Raw genomic sequence first — 18,002 nt, forward strand, 5'->3', positions numbered from 1 at the left:
CATTACTGCACACAAGGTAATAGATAGAACATTTGTGAACATGGAAATGCCTGGCTTAAAGAAACAAGGAGATGGGAATGGAGATGTCTCCCCTGTAAGAAACAACTGTTTTAAGTAGCTCACACACTCCATTTCCCAGTGGCTCAGCCAGGTGCCCAATCTCCTCACAAGAGGAACAGGCACACCTGCTTTGCCGGGGCAACAGCTTTTGTTTCTACTCTTTATGTTTACTTAGCTGCAGTGTTTGTAAACGCATTTTGTAGAGGTTTAACTTGTAAAGACTGCTACAAACACCCGTCAGGGACTTCCCGCCGCCTCTCAAGGACCAACGGCTCCCTCGCCGGGCGGGGCCTGCCCTGTCATTACCGCTCCCGCCGGCGTCCCCGCCGCAAAGCCTCTTGGGAGTTGAAGTCCTTCGCGCGGTATTTCCCACGGCGGGCCTGCGGTCGGCGGACTACCCGTTCCACAGAGCCTTGCGGGGGGGTCGGGCCTGGCGCCCGGAAGGCGGCTCTGGCAGCTGGTGTCAGGGCGGCTAGTTCAAGTTGCCATAGCGGCGAGGTGAGGAGGTGCGAGGGGCGGTTGGGCGCGCCCGGGGAAGGGGTCCGTGAGGCGGGGCGTCCTCCCGCAGCCGCCGCTGTGCGGTGAGGGCCGGGGGCTGCCGCCGGAGCGGCGTGCGGGAAGGGGCTGGCTGGGTGCGGAGCGCCGCTCTGAGGCGAGCGGGGCCGGGAGCTGCGGTGGGAGGCGCGGGGTGCGGCGGCCGCGGGGTCGCTCCGGAGCCGTGACGGCAGGCGGGGCAGCCGGCGGGCAGGGCGGAGGCCCGGCCGTCGGCGTGCCCGGCGCCGTCCTGGGGTTGTCCCGCTGCCTCCGGGGCTTTCCCGGTCCTGTCCGGGGCAAAAGATCCCGGAGGACCTGAGAAACGAGGTCGGGTGTTAGTGAAGTTCTGTACGCGCACGGCGGGAGGAGGATTTGCGGGGGGCATTGTGAACAATACGAAGGGACCGGTTTCTGTGTCGTGGTGCTGAAGGGCGCTGGGAACATGATTTCACAAGTTGACAATAAAACGTGGTACCGGTGCCTGAGAACATGATGGTGAAATGTCACCATGTTGGGTCACCTTCCTGGCTTTTTGTAAACTTCTGACTCGGAAGCACTGGAGGAAAGGGCCTTTCAGGTGTCATGTTGTCCCTTTGTGGAATGGCTGTCCATTTTTTTTTTTTTGTTGTGCTCAGTCTTAACTTATAAGGCCTCAAATATGCCTTTAGCACTCAGTTACCTAGTCATAGATTAGTCTGCGTGGAGCAAAACAGTTAAAACCACTTGAGAAGTAATCAGGTTGTGTATCCCGAGTTCATCTTCTGCTTACTTGAGCTGGAGAACTTGCTGTTGAAACTGTCAGCTGTACTTCGTGTTTGCTTTTACCTGCAGATCTCTTCACAAGAGAATCCTCAATGAAACTGAAACACCCTGTTTTCTACAGGGAAGGAAAATACTGGGTATTGGTGTCTTTCCTCAGTGCAAGAAAGGTTATAATCTGTTTAGGGAGACTGAAAACTAGTAAAAGACAAATGATTCTCACTGTCAAGTAGGTTGTATGATCATGTGCTGAAATCAGTCTAGGTTTCTGGAAAAAGTGATAATAGGCTTGTTTTGGGGTTTAAATTAGTAGGCAAATGTGCATACAGAATATTTATATGAATTTCTACTTTTTATGTTTTTTTTTTAATCTAAAATGAGATTTCTGTAATTCCTTTAAAAATGAGGATGTTGCTTTAAATGAAACAAAACTTCTTCAACTGAAAAGTACTTACAGTTCCTCTTAGGTTGCTCATGAGAACAAAGAGGAATGCCACTTAACTATAAATAGAAAGTTTTCTTCAGACAAAATGTCCTGTGTCTAGCGTTTTCTTTTATATTTACCTTGTTTACAAGCCTTTCTTCAGTGTTTTGGCCAGTAAATACCTTAATGAGCCTATTTTTGGACAGCTGAAAACAAACTCATCAGTCTTTTCTGCTGTAAATCTTTATTTCCCTTTTGTTTTCTCCAGTGTCATAGCTTTTCAGCAGTTGGGGCTCTTATGGTTGAGACACTTCTCAGAATGAATTTTTCAGCACATAAGTCAATTGCCGTTTTTCATTAATTTCTGTACGTGCCTATCTCTTTTTCTGACATTGCACTACTTGTCTAACCAGAGGTATGTGTAGGGCCACGCTCAGAGGCCCACTCTCAAAAGAGTTTGAGAAATTTTTAAGAATTTAGTTCCCATCAGCTGAGATACAATAACTGACCTTTTGGATTCTGCTGACTTACGCCATTTCATCTAGAAATGCGATAAAACACTTTCTATAATTTGAATGTTCTTACATGTTTCATCATTCTTAATTTCTCTGTCTATTTGGGTATCTTTAAAAAGCTCTCTTTCACTAATGTGAAACTGATAACATTGTAAGTGATGTTATTTTTGGGCTCTCAGCTTCCAGAAAGAAATGTGACATGGTGGTATTAAGAGTTAAGCCTAATCTTTCACTTGGAGCTGTTTGACTCACAGACAAGCTATATGAATCGCATAATGTAAGGTTAGTTTTCTAGCTGTCATGGGTGCAGTATTCTACATACAGAGTAAATACAACATAGGCTTTTCTGCCCAGTTTGTGACGAAAAGAGAACTTTCTTCCTGTGACATTGTGAATGGAGTTTGAAAAATCTAAGACACCAAAACAACATTTACTGTGACTCTGTAGTTGAGATAATATGACAGATACAGACCATCAACCATTTGCTATGACCATTAAAATTAAATGTGTTGCAGCTGTACGACTGATAACAGTCAGGCAAAATATGCTGGTATGTAGGTCCATGAGTAGGTGAAGACTATATTCCTGTGGAGGAATGTCTCAGGGCTGAGTTTCTGATCCCTAATAAGGCTGATCTTGTGCTTAATTCTTAGTATGGCCATTCCATTAATAGGGGTCTCCCCTTTACTTGGTGTCTTAAAGATATTTTCACAAAATGCTTTGAAACTGAAAACCTTTGTTAAGCTTGGAGGAAATTGATCACTGAATCAGTTGCTTATTGGGTTTTGAGTGATTGTGCTGCTTGTCATGCTTGGTAAGATCAGAAAGATGTAATGTGTAATAGTTTAAGAAAAAATTTCTATCTAACCTAACTTTTGTGGGTTGTAATTTTAGTCAGTTACTATGTGACTTTACTATACTGGTCATATCTGTCTGTAGCTCTTAATAATTTCTTTTCCTGTGTTTGATGATTGTTATCCTGTTTTCCCTGCTTCTCTAACTTGCTGTTCTTAAGACAATCCCCATTCTCTCCTCACAAGCCCTATTTCTTCTGCCTCAAGGAATTTTTGAATTCTAGTCGAGTGAATTGCCCCAGCATCAATATAGTAATCTGGGTTATGTTGAATTAACATTGGATACAAGAAATAATATTTCCCCAATTTACAAAATTACCCTTATTTTTACATCTTCTGTGGTGTTAGCTTTTTCTTTTTAGAACATGACATTCTTGATGCATATTCAACTTGAAATATTAAGGGTCTTGGATAGCTTTTTTTTTTTTTTCTCCTACTGACTTCTGTTTTCTTTGCTGTGTTTGTCCAGTTGGATAAACAGTGTCAGCTGCAAACTTAATAAATGTATTACATTACATTATCAGGTCATTTAATGAAAATATATAGTGGATTCACTGTAGGTTCGCACTTGATACCTCTCGCCAATTTGACACTTAATTTCTGTTAACTGCTCTGTGAGTTCTGATACTTACCCAGTTTGGCTTACGTTTTAGGAAAGTTTAGTTTAGTTCATGTTTCTTTAGGTTACTTTTGTGAATGACATGTTTGTCCAAGAGTGACCACTACGGCTTCTTTCCAGTTTAACAAATTTAATTACCCACTAGCAGATCGATTAATTTGATATCAACGAGTACATAACAGGTGTTGTTGTTTTGGTTTTTTTTGAGAACACATCTTTTGCTGGAAAATTAATTAAAATATGTAGAAAAATTAAAACAGACTATTTTAAGTTGATTAGCCTATAACTTCTTGGGCACAGTTTTCTTTCCTTTTCCTTCTTTTTAAGACACTGCATTTGCTGCCTTCCATAGTATCTCCAATTCTCCTTGTGTCTCTAAGATACTGATTCTTAAACTTACTTCGGATACTTAGTTACTTGGGATTAATTGTCTTAGTTGGCCCTGGCCAGTCTAAATGTAACTTAGCAAGTAGTGTGAGGCAAAGGGGAATGGTTCTGTAGAGCAGAGTCTCCACTGTATGTTTTGGGGGGAGAATTTACTTTCGGCTATGGTCTTATCCTGGACACTGAACACTTACAAGTAGTGAGAATGTAACTTTTGATAGTTCTCTCCTAATGGGCTCTGCCTTTTGCATCTTGGCACTGCTTCATGATGTGAGCAAAAGAACAGAAGCAGTTGGAAGATCTGCTTCAAAAGTACATCCTGCTGACCCGAACCAGAAAGGCTAATGTAAATGTAGTCTGAGTCTATGAAGTTGCTTTGGGAATATTGTGCCAGTCGGAGACTGTTCAGTTACAATCAGAATTTAACATTCATTATTTTTCTGGTCTTCCCACTTAGGTTGCAAGGTACTAATGGCAGATTCATCCAGTGATTCAGACAACTTTCTAAGGGGTCGAATAGGAAGGCGTCCACCTTTGAGAGCATCCCACAACAGAGCTCGGAACTATGGTGCTGAAGAAGTTACAGAGAAGATCCATACTTTAGCAAGCACTTTACAGGTTGTTTACAAAATACTGTTTTAAAGTATTTGTAGAGTCTGTGTTTCTGTAGTGTTGGGTCAAACTTTCGTTTCTGAAGTTGTGGAAAATACTGTACTGATGGGAAACATTGCTTTCTGTGCAAACCAAAAAGGTTTTGGGAAATTGATCATATTGCCTTTGAGCTGAAAGTAACGTGGCTTGTTACGCTTTTATATAGCCATTACTTCAGACAGTAATAGAATTTTAGAAACAATGATGTGTTAGGTTGGTAATGCTGTTTATAAAGTTAGCAAACTGAGTAATGCCAAATAAACTTTGTCAGATTCTCACAGGCATTAAATTTTGTAGCAGAAAGTTCCAGCCCCACCTTTCTTGTCTTGTATTGTGTAAAACTTCCTGATTCCTGATAAAGTAAATATGTAGGCAGTCAATTCCCTCATGATAGAGTTTACAATTCGAATGTTTTCGAATATGCTTCTCACTGTGGAACAGTGAGAAGCAGTATTTATAAACTTGTGAGAGGTCCATACCTGAGCAGGAAAAAGTGTTCATCTAATTCCTGCCTCTTCAGTGGAGGCAGTTGAGGAAATCTCTGAATGTTTTGCAAACGTGAGGAGACATTTAGCTATCTTGACATCTTTTATTGCTTGAGAAGTCATTCCTATTCTTCTCTAGCTGACAGCTCTGAATACCTAGAGAGGATGGGCTTATGTATTATCACTTGCGTTGAAGTATTGCTTGGCTGGCAATATTTTTTTTTTCTTTTTAATATGTGAGAAGAGAAAAATCCATATAGGATGTTGAATTTAAACTTCAAAACTTAGCTGGAAAATAAGCTAGAAAAGAGTTAATAACAATCTATTATTATTTTTATTTTTTTTATAGGGATTCTCTGGTATTATCTTGTTTCTGCGTAACCTCTTTCTAGCTGCTCTTCTGAAATTCTGATTTTAAGCTAATTGCTTTTTGTGGACTGCTTTTCAGCAGAACTGCCACCTGATCCAGCTCTTCATCTGGCCAGAGAATGCTCATGCAGAGACCTTACCTAATGTGTTTATCTTCAAAAATGTGTTATTTCTCAGTTAATTTAATTCTATTTTACAGGCGGGTAATGTTAAGGTTTTTGGATTAGAAAAGCTTTTTTACAGAGTGGTTGAAACTTACAAAGCTTTCTTTTTGAAAATGAAGCCTTACGGTTGTACTGTAAATGACTGCATGGTTTTTGGGTGTTTTCCCTTCCCTTTATCTGTGCTGTATGTCTTCCGATTCTGTTTACTTGAATAGGATTTTGAATGCTTTGACCCTTTAAAAAGCACTTGTGTTATTGATTTACTCTTATAAACCAAGAATAACAAAGACAACAGTGATATTTGATTAGAGGAGACTTTTGTTTTGACTTTTCTCCCTCAAATTCTTTTTTAAGGATACCAACAGAAATCTAAGACACGTTGACCATTTGCTAGGACAATACAGAGAATACAACAAGGAACAAACCGAAGCAATAGCAACTGTGAGCAACTTTCAGTTTATCTGAAGTCTTTTCTGCGAGTAGCATTCATAGATGAAAACTTGGTAGTAATGCATAGAATATATCAAGAGTTAAGTAGATGTAAACAGAAACTTTTCATATTTATTTGACCAATCTAAATCAAACTATAGTAATGTGTTATATAACGAAACTGACAGGTTTTGTAGCTTCATTACTCTTCTGGTATAGAAGCACCAAATAGATTGTTGTGTTATGATACTGTCAAGTACAAGGTGCATAGCTGAAATAAAGAATTAGGGAACATGTTTCTTTTGCATGAATAAGTGATAAGATAAAAGTTGAATTACAGCAGGGAATGAGATTGTGATCCTTCTGCTGTAGTTTTTTTTTCTGTCATTCTACAACAGCTTCTGAATCTGTTGACCAGCTTTCTCTAAATTGGAGAAGGGGTGAAATTCTCATAAATATCAAACTTCCACAAGTTTGAAAACAGGTGTGTAGACAGAGAAAGTAGAACAAATTAGTGCTGGTAGGGCAAGAGAGGTTTATAACTTGGTTACAAACAAATTGTAGCAGGTGATGCATTGAAACAGAAACATACGAGATACAGGAATATTTTGCATGTGAGGGTAGAGAAGAAGAGAGAAAAAGCAAATACGTAGAAAAGAAGGCTTGTTTTCTTTGGACAGCTTGCTTTCTAAATCAGTGTGTACAAGCTCTGCATGGAAATAATTTGGGGTATTATATGCCTCAAGAATTTTTTTCTTCTGTTTGAATGCTGTTTGTGTCTTTATAAGCTCTACTTAGGTATTGAATTTGTGGAATTTCTGGTGGGCATTGGAACCATTTAAGGCTGTCTGTTTTTAACAAATGCTTATACTAAGTGTAGTTCAATAACATTATTCTGGAAAGATTTTCTATTCGGAAACATCGAGGTGAGTGAGACATCGCTCAAATTTAATTTTGACTTAATGTGCATTCTTCTTAGTCATGCTAGGTGGCTTTTGATTATGGCTCAAGTGGAGGAAAAATTTAGAGACTCTAACCACCTCCTGCTTGAGCTTTAAATAATAGTGTAAAATCAGTCTTATTAGTAAAGATATCACATTTCTCTGAGTTCCTGTTCCCTTTCTGAAGCAGAAGTTTCCACTTGCATAGAATAGATGTTGTATTTATTTGTTATGTGGGAAGAAGCATCTGGGATCAGGAAGTAGTGAATCAGTTTTCCTCCTACAATAAATAGCTAAGAAAAACTTGACTAGATTTTTCATTTGGGTGGTCATAATTTGCGTTTTATCTCACAATGATAGTTGGTCAAGTGTTTCTACCATATTAGAAAAGATTGTTTATCTAAGAATATTTTGCTCCAAATGCGATATGTTTTGGTTCTGCCAGTTATCCTGAATAACATAATGTCTGACTCTTGAATTCTTTGTGATTTTTATTTTTTTTCCCTTAAAAAAGACTTTCTTCAGACCATTGTATGGTATATTTGCATTTATGAATTGGTGACTGTTGGGCCACAGAGGAGCTCTTTTCCATTCTAGTTTATAAATTTGTCTTGCTACCCCACTTTGAGGTGCCTGATGTCTGCCTATGAATCAGTGCAGTAACTTCCAGGGTTAGGAAGGTTTGTTTCTCAGAACATTATTTCATTGTTGCTCTTGTTGATTATCTAGTGGTGGTAGCCTTGTACTCCATACGTGCTCTTTTCCAGAGCAATGTTATTCTCCTGTGGACTTCACTGTTGGCCTGTGATTTTTGTAATATCCCTGGAGGACAAGAATAGTAGAGGAAAGATTCTGTTCTGCTCTTCGGGGTGGGGAGGAGAGAGTGTTTTGTCGTCGGTTTTTTTTTTTTTGCTTATGTGAGGCTTTGGAGAGGTATAAAACTATTTAGTCTGTGAGAGAGATATGTTGGTTTTGGTGTTGTGTTTTTTTTTTTAAAGTTTTATGTTTTCTGATGGTACTGATGTTTGTCTCTTTAAATTTAAAAAAAAAAAAAAGAAGAAATGGGAATGGACAGAAACATTAGCCACTGTTTTGATGGGATTTTAGACAGCTTATAGTTGAGATGTTGAGGAACGGAATTCAGATTGGTGAATATTAAAGATATTCTATTCAAATTTGTGTGTTTTAATATCTCTGTTCTACTGTCACTAGCTTCTCTTCATTCTTTTAGTAATTAAATGGGTTTTTTTTAAGAGAACACAAATACCTTAAACTATAATGATGTTTATAATGTAAATTATAAATCAAAGTTTTAAACAATTTTTTGGCCATTGTGTTCTAAAGAAACAGACTGAAGAGTAAGGTGGTTAATTCTGGACAGTGTCATGGTTCTTTGATTAAAAAAATAAAAATAATAAAAAAATCCAGCTGTCTGGTTTCACGTGGAAAGGATGAAAATAAGTGCTGTAAAGCTAAAGCATGCAAACTGAGCACCTGTAGCTTAATTCAGAGTTTTTATTGCCCTATTAAAGAGGCAAGATAGGTTTTTCACAGAGTCAAGTTAGATTTGAAAATTGAGTTATTGCTGTTCGTTCTTTGATCCTGTGACATTTTATGACTATTTTTTTTTAAGTTTTAACTTTTTGAATACAAAAGTGATCTTTTGTTACATACATGCATTGTTGTATATTTTTGCCCTCAAGTAGCCTCTGTCTTTTTTGAGAAAGCATTAGAAGATCCTTAAGGTTTTTGGTTTGAGAGTTCCTTAGTGATGAATGTTTTTTAATAATGCCATATAATGAAAACAGAATATGTTAAAAGAACCTAAACAAGTAATTGAAAGATTCAGAAAAGATTTAAAGTGGTGTTTTATGCTTTGGGGGGAAAAAAGTGCCACCCAGAGGGGGATCCATCACAGCATGTGTAATTCTGCAAGAATAAAGCAGCAATTTAACCATTGTGGTACAAGACTGTTAAGGAGAGTTAAGCTGAACCTTTAGAAATTGATGTTTTGTGGATTGTCAAATAAAGGTGTGACAAAAGCAAGTGGCTAAGAACCAAAGTTAGCAAATGCAGTTTTAGAAAATAAGATGCAAGTTTGAAAAATGAGGAACTTACTTAGGAATATAGTCAGTTCTGAACTCTTAAGAGGGGGAATGGCAGCCTTTTTCTGGAAAAGTAGGGCTTGATGTAAAGTTCCTTAGTAAAATTTGATAGCCATTTGTTAAACTGATTGCAGCTAGTGCTGGTAGAAAAATTCCAATTAAAAAAATTACTTCGAAGTTCTCTTCTGGATTTTGCAAGGCTGTTATTGAGCATTGCTGGCAGATGGGACTTATTTTGGTTGTTGGAGACATACTTTTCCTGGTATGTTACATCACTGTTTTAAGAAACTTGCTATTTGAAGCTACCAATGTTGGAAACGTGTTTTGCTATAGTTATGGGAATCTGACATACAAGATACTGAAGAAAAGCTGTTATTAATTCATAGCTATACTTGGCTTTAAAATAGTTTTGATTCTCTTAATGACTTTGAAAAATAATATTTTATATACATGGGTTTTTTTAAGCAGCCTGTATTCACATTTCAATAAACTGTAATTTCTCTGCAGTTGAAAGAAACACTGGAACAGTCTATAGGTCAATTAAGGAGCCAACAATTAACCCGAAACACTGGAATGAGAAGTGCTTCTCTCTCAAGCTTATACCCTAGTGATCTGGATGGAGAAGGAGTGTCAGGTAAAATATTTAAGGTGTTTGAGTATACTTAAATTATGTGATATAGCTGTTGTATGGAAAGAGGAAATTAAGAAGAAAAATGTGTGAAGATAGTGGCGTGATAAGTCATCATTGATTACCTCAAAGAAATTCAGTTTAGAAATTTGAGACCTACATTAAATTATGCAGTTGCTTATTGGGTAAATTCTTATAGCTTTCTGTTACACGCTCTTTTCTGCTGATATCCCGAGAGATCTAAATGAAACATTGATTCTTTCAGTAGAGGAAATTCCTTGTCCGCTGCATGAGTTGTAGGTACACACAAGTTAAAGCTAAATCCAAAAGATATTGCAGTTTCTGAAGCTTGCTTCACAGCAAAAGGGAAATTTAAAATTTAAATGCATAAGATTATGGATGTGTGGATGAAATTATCTACGGCTCAGTGGAAAAGGAAAAACTGAACCAATGTATAACCTCCAGAAAAGTAGTTTTTTCTTGTATGTCTCTCTGAAAATTCATTATATTTTAGGAAAAGGTGTATTTGGGAGGAGTGTTCCTCCCAGAAGTAGCATATAATGTATTTTAACAGAAAGCTCTAAAACTTTCATTTTTCTAATGTCAAAGCTGTGAAGTACTGCAGTTTGAAGCTACAATAGATCCAGGTGGAGGAAAAGCTGTTGCTTGCACAAATAAAATCTGAGGAAAAAACCTACCTATTCCTTGGAGAAACAAAGGAAACCTTTTCCTTACCGATCACATACATGTGTTCCAGAAATATTTAAATTAAAGAAGAATCCTGCGAAGAGCTAAACAAGGAGTAAGCCTGTGCATTTTACGTAACTTTAGTAGTTGTTTTGTCTGTAACGTGGCCTATAAGGGTATTGGCAAGATGAAACATGTGTTTTTCGTGAAGCAAAATGAAAATTTCCTGTATGAAGTTTTGTCTTCCTATTTACTTTTTTATCTCTTATCTCATAAAGGGAACCGCCACTTCCTGCCTACTTCTCCTCTCAGGGACTATGGAGACTCACAGGGCAATAAACATCGAAGGTCTAGATCTGCAAGTGTTCGATTTGTCAATGAGGCAGATAATTTGGACCAGGTACAGAGCACTAATGGGAGTTGCTTCCCCAAAATAGGCAATATATGGTCACCAGGCTCTTTGCTTTTGCATCAAATGAGGTTATTCTGACGATGCAACTAAGAATGTTTCAGCTATGAAGTGTGCTTTCAGTGTTACATGCCATTCTTCATTAGGCAGTCACCTCTTGTATCTGTCAGTGTCATGAAGTATCTGCAACAATAGATTTGCATGAAAAAAAGATGCAGATGATAGTGATATCAAAAGGAATGTATGAAAATAATCTCTGTACTTTTTAGGCCACATACGAGAAAGAAAAATCATCTCTGAATATGTGATTAACATTCACCTATGTGCTGAAATCCACTATTCCGCTTTAGTTAATGGCACAGGATCTTGGTCCTTTTGCTGGTTACTTCAGGGTAGCGTGGATTGATTTTGAGCCAGCTAGTTCTCCATCTTAATCCTAGGTCTGACCTGTGAGTAGGATAATTTGACCCTGTACTTCAGGCAGATGATGTGAGGAGGAGAGGATGTGTATGACACTGGTAATTTTCATATCTGTCAACTTGTGTCTGCTTGCAGACTCTTCAGAAGAAATAAATTAATTTAATGGCTAAGACTATAGGCTTTGTATATGCTACCAATAGAGAGGAGATTTCAGTACCTGCTTTTGCTCTTTCAGACAGAGTGTCTAGACCTGCTTGAGTGAATCCTTCTGTGTGGGCTAATTTGTTCAGGAAAAATGTATTATGACTAATGTTAAAGCAGCTGATTGTAAGGTGTTCATGTTGACTTTATTAAATCAGTCTCAACTTCCAAATAATTAGTTTTAAACTTAACCACAATAAATTCTGTCAGTTGGCTTTTTGGGAAGTCTGAGTGCTACAGAAATTCCTAGACTTCTGTTTAACCCTATTTCATTGTCCTTTCAGTCTACTTCTTCCCCTATTCCTTCCTCCCTCAGGGTTAGTGGGGAACATCGATCCTTCGAAGAAAATAATCTTTCCTCCTGAACTTCCAAAAACCTTAGCAATATTTTAGACTATTTCTAAATATTCTATAAATATCTTAGAAATTTTATTCAAGGGAGTTCCTGCAACGCATACAAGATTCCTCATTTATATTAAGTAACTATATAAGCAAATAGCTTTTTTCCTGTTTTGATGGTGACTGCTGGTTTATTCCGTATTCTTGCTTTTCACTGAAAGAACATGGCTTTACTCAATCATTAACTATTTTGTGAGGAGGGTATAGTGCTTTGAGGAATGATGAACTAGAAGTAGTCATTGACGATGACCGTAGGTAGAAATTGGGGCAGAGATAAAGCAGTACTGCTTAACTAAAGCTGTGGCTTTTTCTTCTTTCTGTAACCAAAATCCCTTTATTTCCATTCTGACTGTTTCTAGCTAAGGTAATTTTCCACCTGAATGGCCTTTTAACAAATGTGAGTCTCTCTCCTTCTTAGGCTGAAAGATTCTGAAAATATACTATATTTTCCAAAGTCTCCTGGGTCAGGTTGAAATTTCTAGTTAGTCACATGGGAAGGTGGCAGTGCCTGTGTCTGAATGTTTAGGGCAGTTAGCTGGGCTATGTGAGATCTAGATTTGTCTTGGGCATAGAAAAAGGGGATGTTATAAACCATGATTTTTCATAATGATAGCCCGGGCCACTGAGGTGTTGACAGCAGTAGGATAGATCAACTGTCACTTTTTATCCCATGAAGACCATGGATGACCTATTACTTTTCTTATTTGCTCCCTTAAAAAGTTTGACTATAAATTGGGGGCCTGCTGAATGGGGGAAATGGGAGGTTTTACAGAGGAAAATAGATTGTGGGTTTTATTTTGCTTTTGGCTCTTTTTTTTCCCCCAACCTCTGAAAAAAGCATTCTAGTAGGGTATGTAAAGTCTTGGGCAAGGTAAAATATCTTTCCTCAGTGCTTTGGTAGTTCCTGAATACATCATAGTGTTCTGCTTGGTCACTTCAAATTTCATATGCCATCCTTTTATAGTAAGATATGTAGCTGGGCAGAACTTTGTTTCACTTACACTAGCATTTATTAGCAGGAAATGTGTCTCTTCTGACTTCACTTGTTGAGGTCTTTCAGCTTCTTTTGCATTAGGTTAAAAAGATGGTGCAGTGTCAGGTAACTGGAGCGACCAAGCTCTGAACCATAGGAAAAAAAAAATCATAGTTGGGAAACTTGGTTTAGCAAATAATGGACTGAAAATTAAACTTCAATGAGCAGGTGTTGTGGAGGGTTGATTGAATTAGAAGCATGCAAGCCTCATCCACTCATCCAGGCTCATCTGCAGTTCATGGAATTCTGTTGTTTTATCAGGTTACTTTTATCTGCTTTATTTTAAAAAGTGTGTATGTGTATCTACGTATTTTTTGAATATCACAGAAAAAAGGCTTCCTAAGCCTCGGCTTACTTTGTGTACTTGAATTTACAGCTGCATTCTTTCCACCAGTCTCTTCGAGATCTCAGTAGTGAACAAGTTCGCCTAGGAGATGACATCAGTCGGGAGCTTTCAAGAAGAAATCGGTATAAACAAAATATAACTCCATGTGAAAAATAGCGTGGGAAATAATTGTTATGCTTTTAAATAACTCTTAAACTCCTTTGTTTTTTTTGTATTTAAAAATTAATTTTAGGGAGAGTGGGGAATTGCACAACATGTAGATAAAAGCGGCATTATGAACTGCTTGTTCCATGTCATCCTGTGCAGTATTTATAAATGTAAATGTTCTGATTTGTATAGTATATGTGGCTTCCCCCCTTTTTTTGTATATATGGACAAAATGGACTTGGGAATTTCTTTTATGACAACTTAGCTCCTTGTTTATTCTTGGTACTGGAGTCTCTTGAGCGCAAGGCCTCATGTAGGCCATAATGATTTTTTAAAGTACATACTGTCTCAACATATGGTGCTTTGTCTACTAGCAATAATAAGAATTAGTCCGCTAATTCCTAGTAGGAACTAGTGCTATTCAAAAGGACTGTGTAGACATATTCATATTTTTGTACTTGTTGACCTGATACTTAGACTTTCAAACTAGATGCTCTGTTATCTTCATTTGAGGAATGGAAATGCTTTTTATCATGAATTTTCCACTTGAGGCTGGACTCCAATTATGCTAGGAATTTAGAGGCCGTAGAACAAATTGAAGTAACATAAAAATCCAGGAGATTGTTGCTACTTAAAATTATCACAGTTATTGTTTAGTTTTTCCACTGTAGAATATTGTCTTACCTATATCTTTCTATGAAGGACTGATGCTGAATTAAGAAAGACTCTAGAAGAGTTGTCTGAAAAGCTTACTGAGTCCCAAAGACAAGAAACGGTGAGTGTGACTAACACGAAAGATGATTTATATTTAGTATTCTAAACAGGGTGTGGGTTTCTAGTTTAATATGTGTGTTGGTAATCAGTACCATATATTAGTAGGTATATCTGAACATGATCTTATCTACGCTATTATAGGTTGTTATAATGTTACCCTTCCACAATGAAATCAAGACAAGTTTTATATTTCAGGTACTTGTTTAAAGTAAAAATGAGCGTTTTACAAACGTGTATCTAGTGAATTTTTCTGTTTCAAACTTCGCAGTCTTGGAGAAAGCTGCTTTTTAACTTTGAACATTGGTTTGAACACTATCATACTTGTTAAGATACCTTTTGAAAGATACAAGCTTTCCCATGTTATGATGATGAATAATACTGTTTCCTCTTCCTTCTTCCCTCCCTGTCCTTTTTAGTCCTTATCATCTGTGCAGCATAACAGGAGGAGTCTCTTTGGGCTGCACTCTTCTCTGAAGGCTTTGTGACAAATGTAACAAAGGAGGCAGGACAGCCATGATAGTTTCTTCTTTTTTGCCTTCTGTGTTTGCTGGAAGCAGGCTAACTGCAGTCTATATCACTTAAATATGAAAGAGATCTGCTATTGAGATGTAAGTCAAACAGCATATTGCTGTAGGAACAAGAGAAGTTGAGAATCTCCCCAGCAGTTAGGAGGTAAAAATCCTGTAGATAAATCTTGACTCGTAAATCTTGAGTGTATGCTTTGTGTGAGTATTAATGTGGTATCAGTAGCAATGCTGACTTTTCAGAGCAAGTGTTGTGTGTCCTTATTTTCCCATAGGTGATTCATCTTGCCCTAAAATTGTGTGAGTTGGTACTGAATGCTCTGTCAAGAGCTTAGTGATGTGTTTGTCACTTTGTCATGGTTTCATCTGGGATTCATCTGGGTTTCATCAATCTGCTAGCATTCTTGCTAGCAGCTGGTGTAGTGCTGTTTTGGATTTGGGATTTTGGCAAGAGCACCGCCCCTCCTTCCTCACCGCGGGTCTAACAGCAAAGTACAGGAGCATAGTGGCTAGCTTGTGGGAAGCATGGGAGCTGCTGGCCACCTATGCAAACAACTCCCACACACGTACCCCACATACCTGAGCCCTAGAGACCATCTCAGCCAATGAACCTACATAGGAGACCACTTGACCAATGAAAGCTGTATGTGACTGTGACCAATAGATGACCACAGATCAGATCTGACCCAGGCTATAAAATGGGACCCACAGCGGAGAACCCCTTTCAGTGGTTTGTCTTGGAGCAGCGGGTCCATGATGGGAAGCCCTCCCTTTGGAACATAATTTATTGGTCTTAGACTTCCATGACTGGGATGAGAAATGGTGATGACAGCGCACTAATGGTTTTGGTTGTTACTAGTCAGACAAAGCCTTTTCTGCTCCTCACACCACCCCACTAGTGAGCAGGCTATGGGGGCACAAGACGTTGGGAGGGGACACAGCTGGGACAGCTGACCCCAACTGACCAAAGGAATATTCCATCCCATGTAATGTCATGCTCACTATATAAAGCTGGGGAAGAAGGGAGTGGGGGATGTTTGGAGTTGTGTTGTTTGTCTTCCCAAGTAACCATTACACGTGATGGAGCCCTGCTTTCCTGGAGATGGCTGAACAGCTGCCAGCCAGTGGGAAGCAGTGAATGAATTCCTTGTTTTGCTTTGCTTGCGTGCATGGCTTTTGCTCCACCTATTAAAATGCCTTTATCTCTTTTTTCAACATGAAGAGGAACTTTACTTTGAGAGTGGCAGAGCACTGGAACAGGCTGCCCAGAGAGGTGGTGGAGTCTCTGTCTCGAGACATTCAAAACCTGCCTGGATGTGTTCCTGTGCAACCTGCTCTAGGTGAATCTGCTCTGGCAGGGGGCTTGGACTAGATGATCTCCAGAGGTCCCTTCAAACCCCTACCATTCTGTGATCTCAACGCATGAGTTTTTCCTCACTTTTACTCTTCTGATTCTCTCCCCCATCCAAACTGGGGGGAGTGAGTGAGCGGCTGCATGGTTCTAGCTGCTGGCTGGGGTTAAACCATGACACACTGATAACAATATTGTTGGCACAGACCGCTTGTTGGCACCAGCAGACTTAATAATTGTACTTTTGTAACTTACTGACTTTAGATGAAGTTGGACAGGAATTCAAGAGACTATAATCTATCAGTACCAGTTATATGCTTGATATGACAGAATCCATCAGTGGAGGAAGACTTGCCTTGTCAGCCTTCCTAGAAAATATAACAGTCTGTCTTTGCTCTGCTTACTCCTCATAGCCTGGTAGGATAAAAATCATTTATCTGATAAAGAATTCTTGATACTTGCAAAACTCTGTGGTTTTCTTGTTGTGGCTTACTTCTCAGTATACTTTTTTTCTCTTTCATGTACCAGAAAATTAGCAAACTCAGTAAGTTTTAACCAAGATGGTTCTCAAGAAAATAGCTGCTGCGGCTGGCTACACTACAACTGTTCAATGCTTTTGAATGAGAAACAAACCCTCCTCAGACCTCTGGAATGCTGGCAGCCACTGTCTTTTCATTAATGAAAGAAATAACTAGCTCTTTGTGACCTCCTATAGTAGGACTTCAAGATTTGAAATTGAATGTTACAACTTTTGACCTGAGAGAAGCAAAAAATGAGAGATGTGAAGTGTAATGAGGAAGCTCTCTGTAGTTTGTTAATGGTAACGTTATCATCCAATAAAGCTATGAAAGCTGAAGTGTTTAATGACATTCTTTTAGTGAAGACACAAACACTGCAGTGAGATGTTTTTTCATGTGTAGGACTAGTAAGACTTCATCTGGAATATTCTGCTCACTGCTGTTTATTATCTTTAGGAAGAACATTGGCTAAATGGAGAGAGGGCCAGAAAGAGGAGAGAAAACAAAAGAAAAGGGGGAAAAATAAAAACGTCTCCTCATTCAAAGACTTCCTTGAAAGGTTAAAGCAATTGCTGGGGTTCAATTTGCAGAAAAAATATCTAGTCAGGAAAGATCTAGCTATGTATGATGAATGGTAAAAAAAGTGGATGTTTAGTTAAAGATATTAGAATAGAAAGGCATCTAATGCTAATTCTGCACAATACTAGTGTAATCACTTGTGGCTTGGGAGATTCTTGGTCTGGAATTATCTCTGTGCTTTTTGTGTTTAGTAATCCCTCCTGTGGATTTATCTTCTGGAACTTGTCCAGTCTTTGGAATAACGTGCGTATCTTTATCATCTTGTCCTATAGCAAGGAGTTCTCCAGATAGATTACATATTGTGAGAGGAGCTGCCACTTTTATGGTGGTTTCGTTTTTTCGTTTGGTGTGTGTGTGTGTGTTTAGTATGTTTTAGTTGGTGTGTTTGTTTTGTTGTTGCTGTTGGCTTTTTTGTTGTTGTTCTAAGTTTGTGGTTTGTTTGTTGTTTTTTTTTTTTTTTTTTAAATCTAACTGCTTTTTCATCCCTAATTTTCCTTGGAGGACATTGCTCAGTTTTTTCAGAGGCTTTTCAGAGGATTCTTTTTCTCTTCAGGCTGAAGAATTCTGACACGCTTAATCGCTCACTGTATCCGGGCAGTTCCACACCACTGAAAAAGCCTAGTGGTAGCAACATTCTGCACTGCTTCTTTACCTGGGCTGTCTGATACTAGGTGTGGATCCTTTGCCCATGTT

General features: G+C 38.6%; 1 protein-coding gene across 1 annotated transcript in view; it reads left to right on the forward strand.

Annotated features, from left to right (window-relative positions):
- The first annotated feature begins 429 nt into the window (after nucleotides 1–429).
- Nucleotides 430–18,002, forward strand: part of CEP128 (centrosomal protein 128) — a 133,045-nt gene continuing 115,472 nt past the window's right edge. Inside the window, exons 1-7 of the mRNA XM_063334037.1 lie at nucleotides 430–558; nucleotides 4,607–4,767; nucleotides 6,173–6,259; nucleotides 9,801–9,927; nucleotides 10,887–11,008; nucleotides 13,447–13,538; nucleotides 14,266–14,338. Coding sequence (XP_063190107.1) covers nucleotides 4,621–4,767; nucleotides 6,173–6,259; nucleotides 9,801–9,927; nucleotides 10,887–11,008; nucleotides 13,447–13,538; nucleotides 14,266–14,338 — 648 coding nt within the window. The 5' untranslated portion in view covers nucleotides 430–558; nucleotides 4,607–4,620. The remainder of the gene's footprint in view (nucleotides 559–4,606; nucleotides 4,768–6,172; nucleotides 6,260–9,800; nucleotides 9,928–10,886; nucleotides 11,009–13,446; nucleotides 13,539–14,265; nucleotides 14,339–18,002) is intronic.

Source organism: Chroicocephalus ridibundus, chromosome 4, assembly GCF_963924245.1.
Source record: "Chroicocephalus ridibundus chromosome 4, bChrRid1.1, whole genome shotgun sequence".
Taxonomy (NCBI): Eukaryota; Metazoa; Chordata; class Aves; order Charadriiformes; family Laridae; genus Chroicocephalus; species Chroicocephalus ridibundus.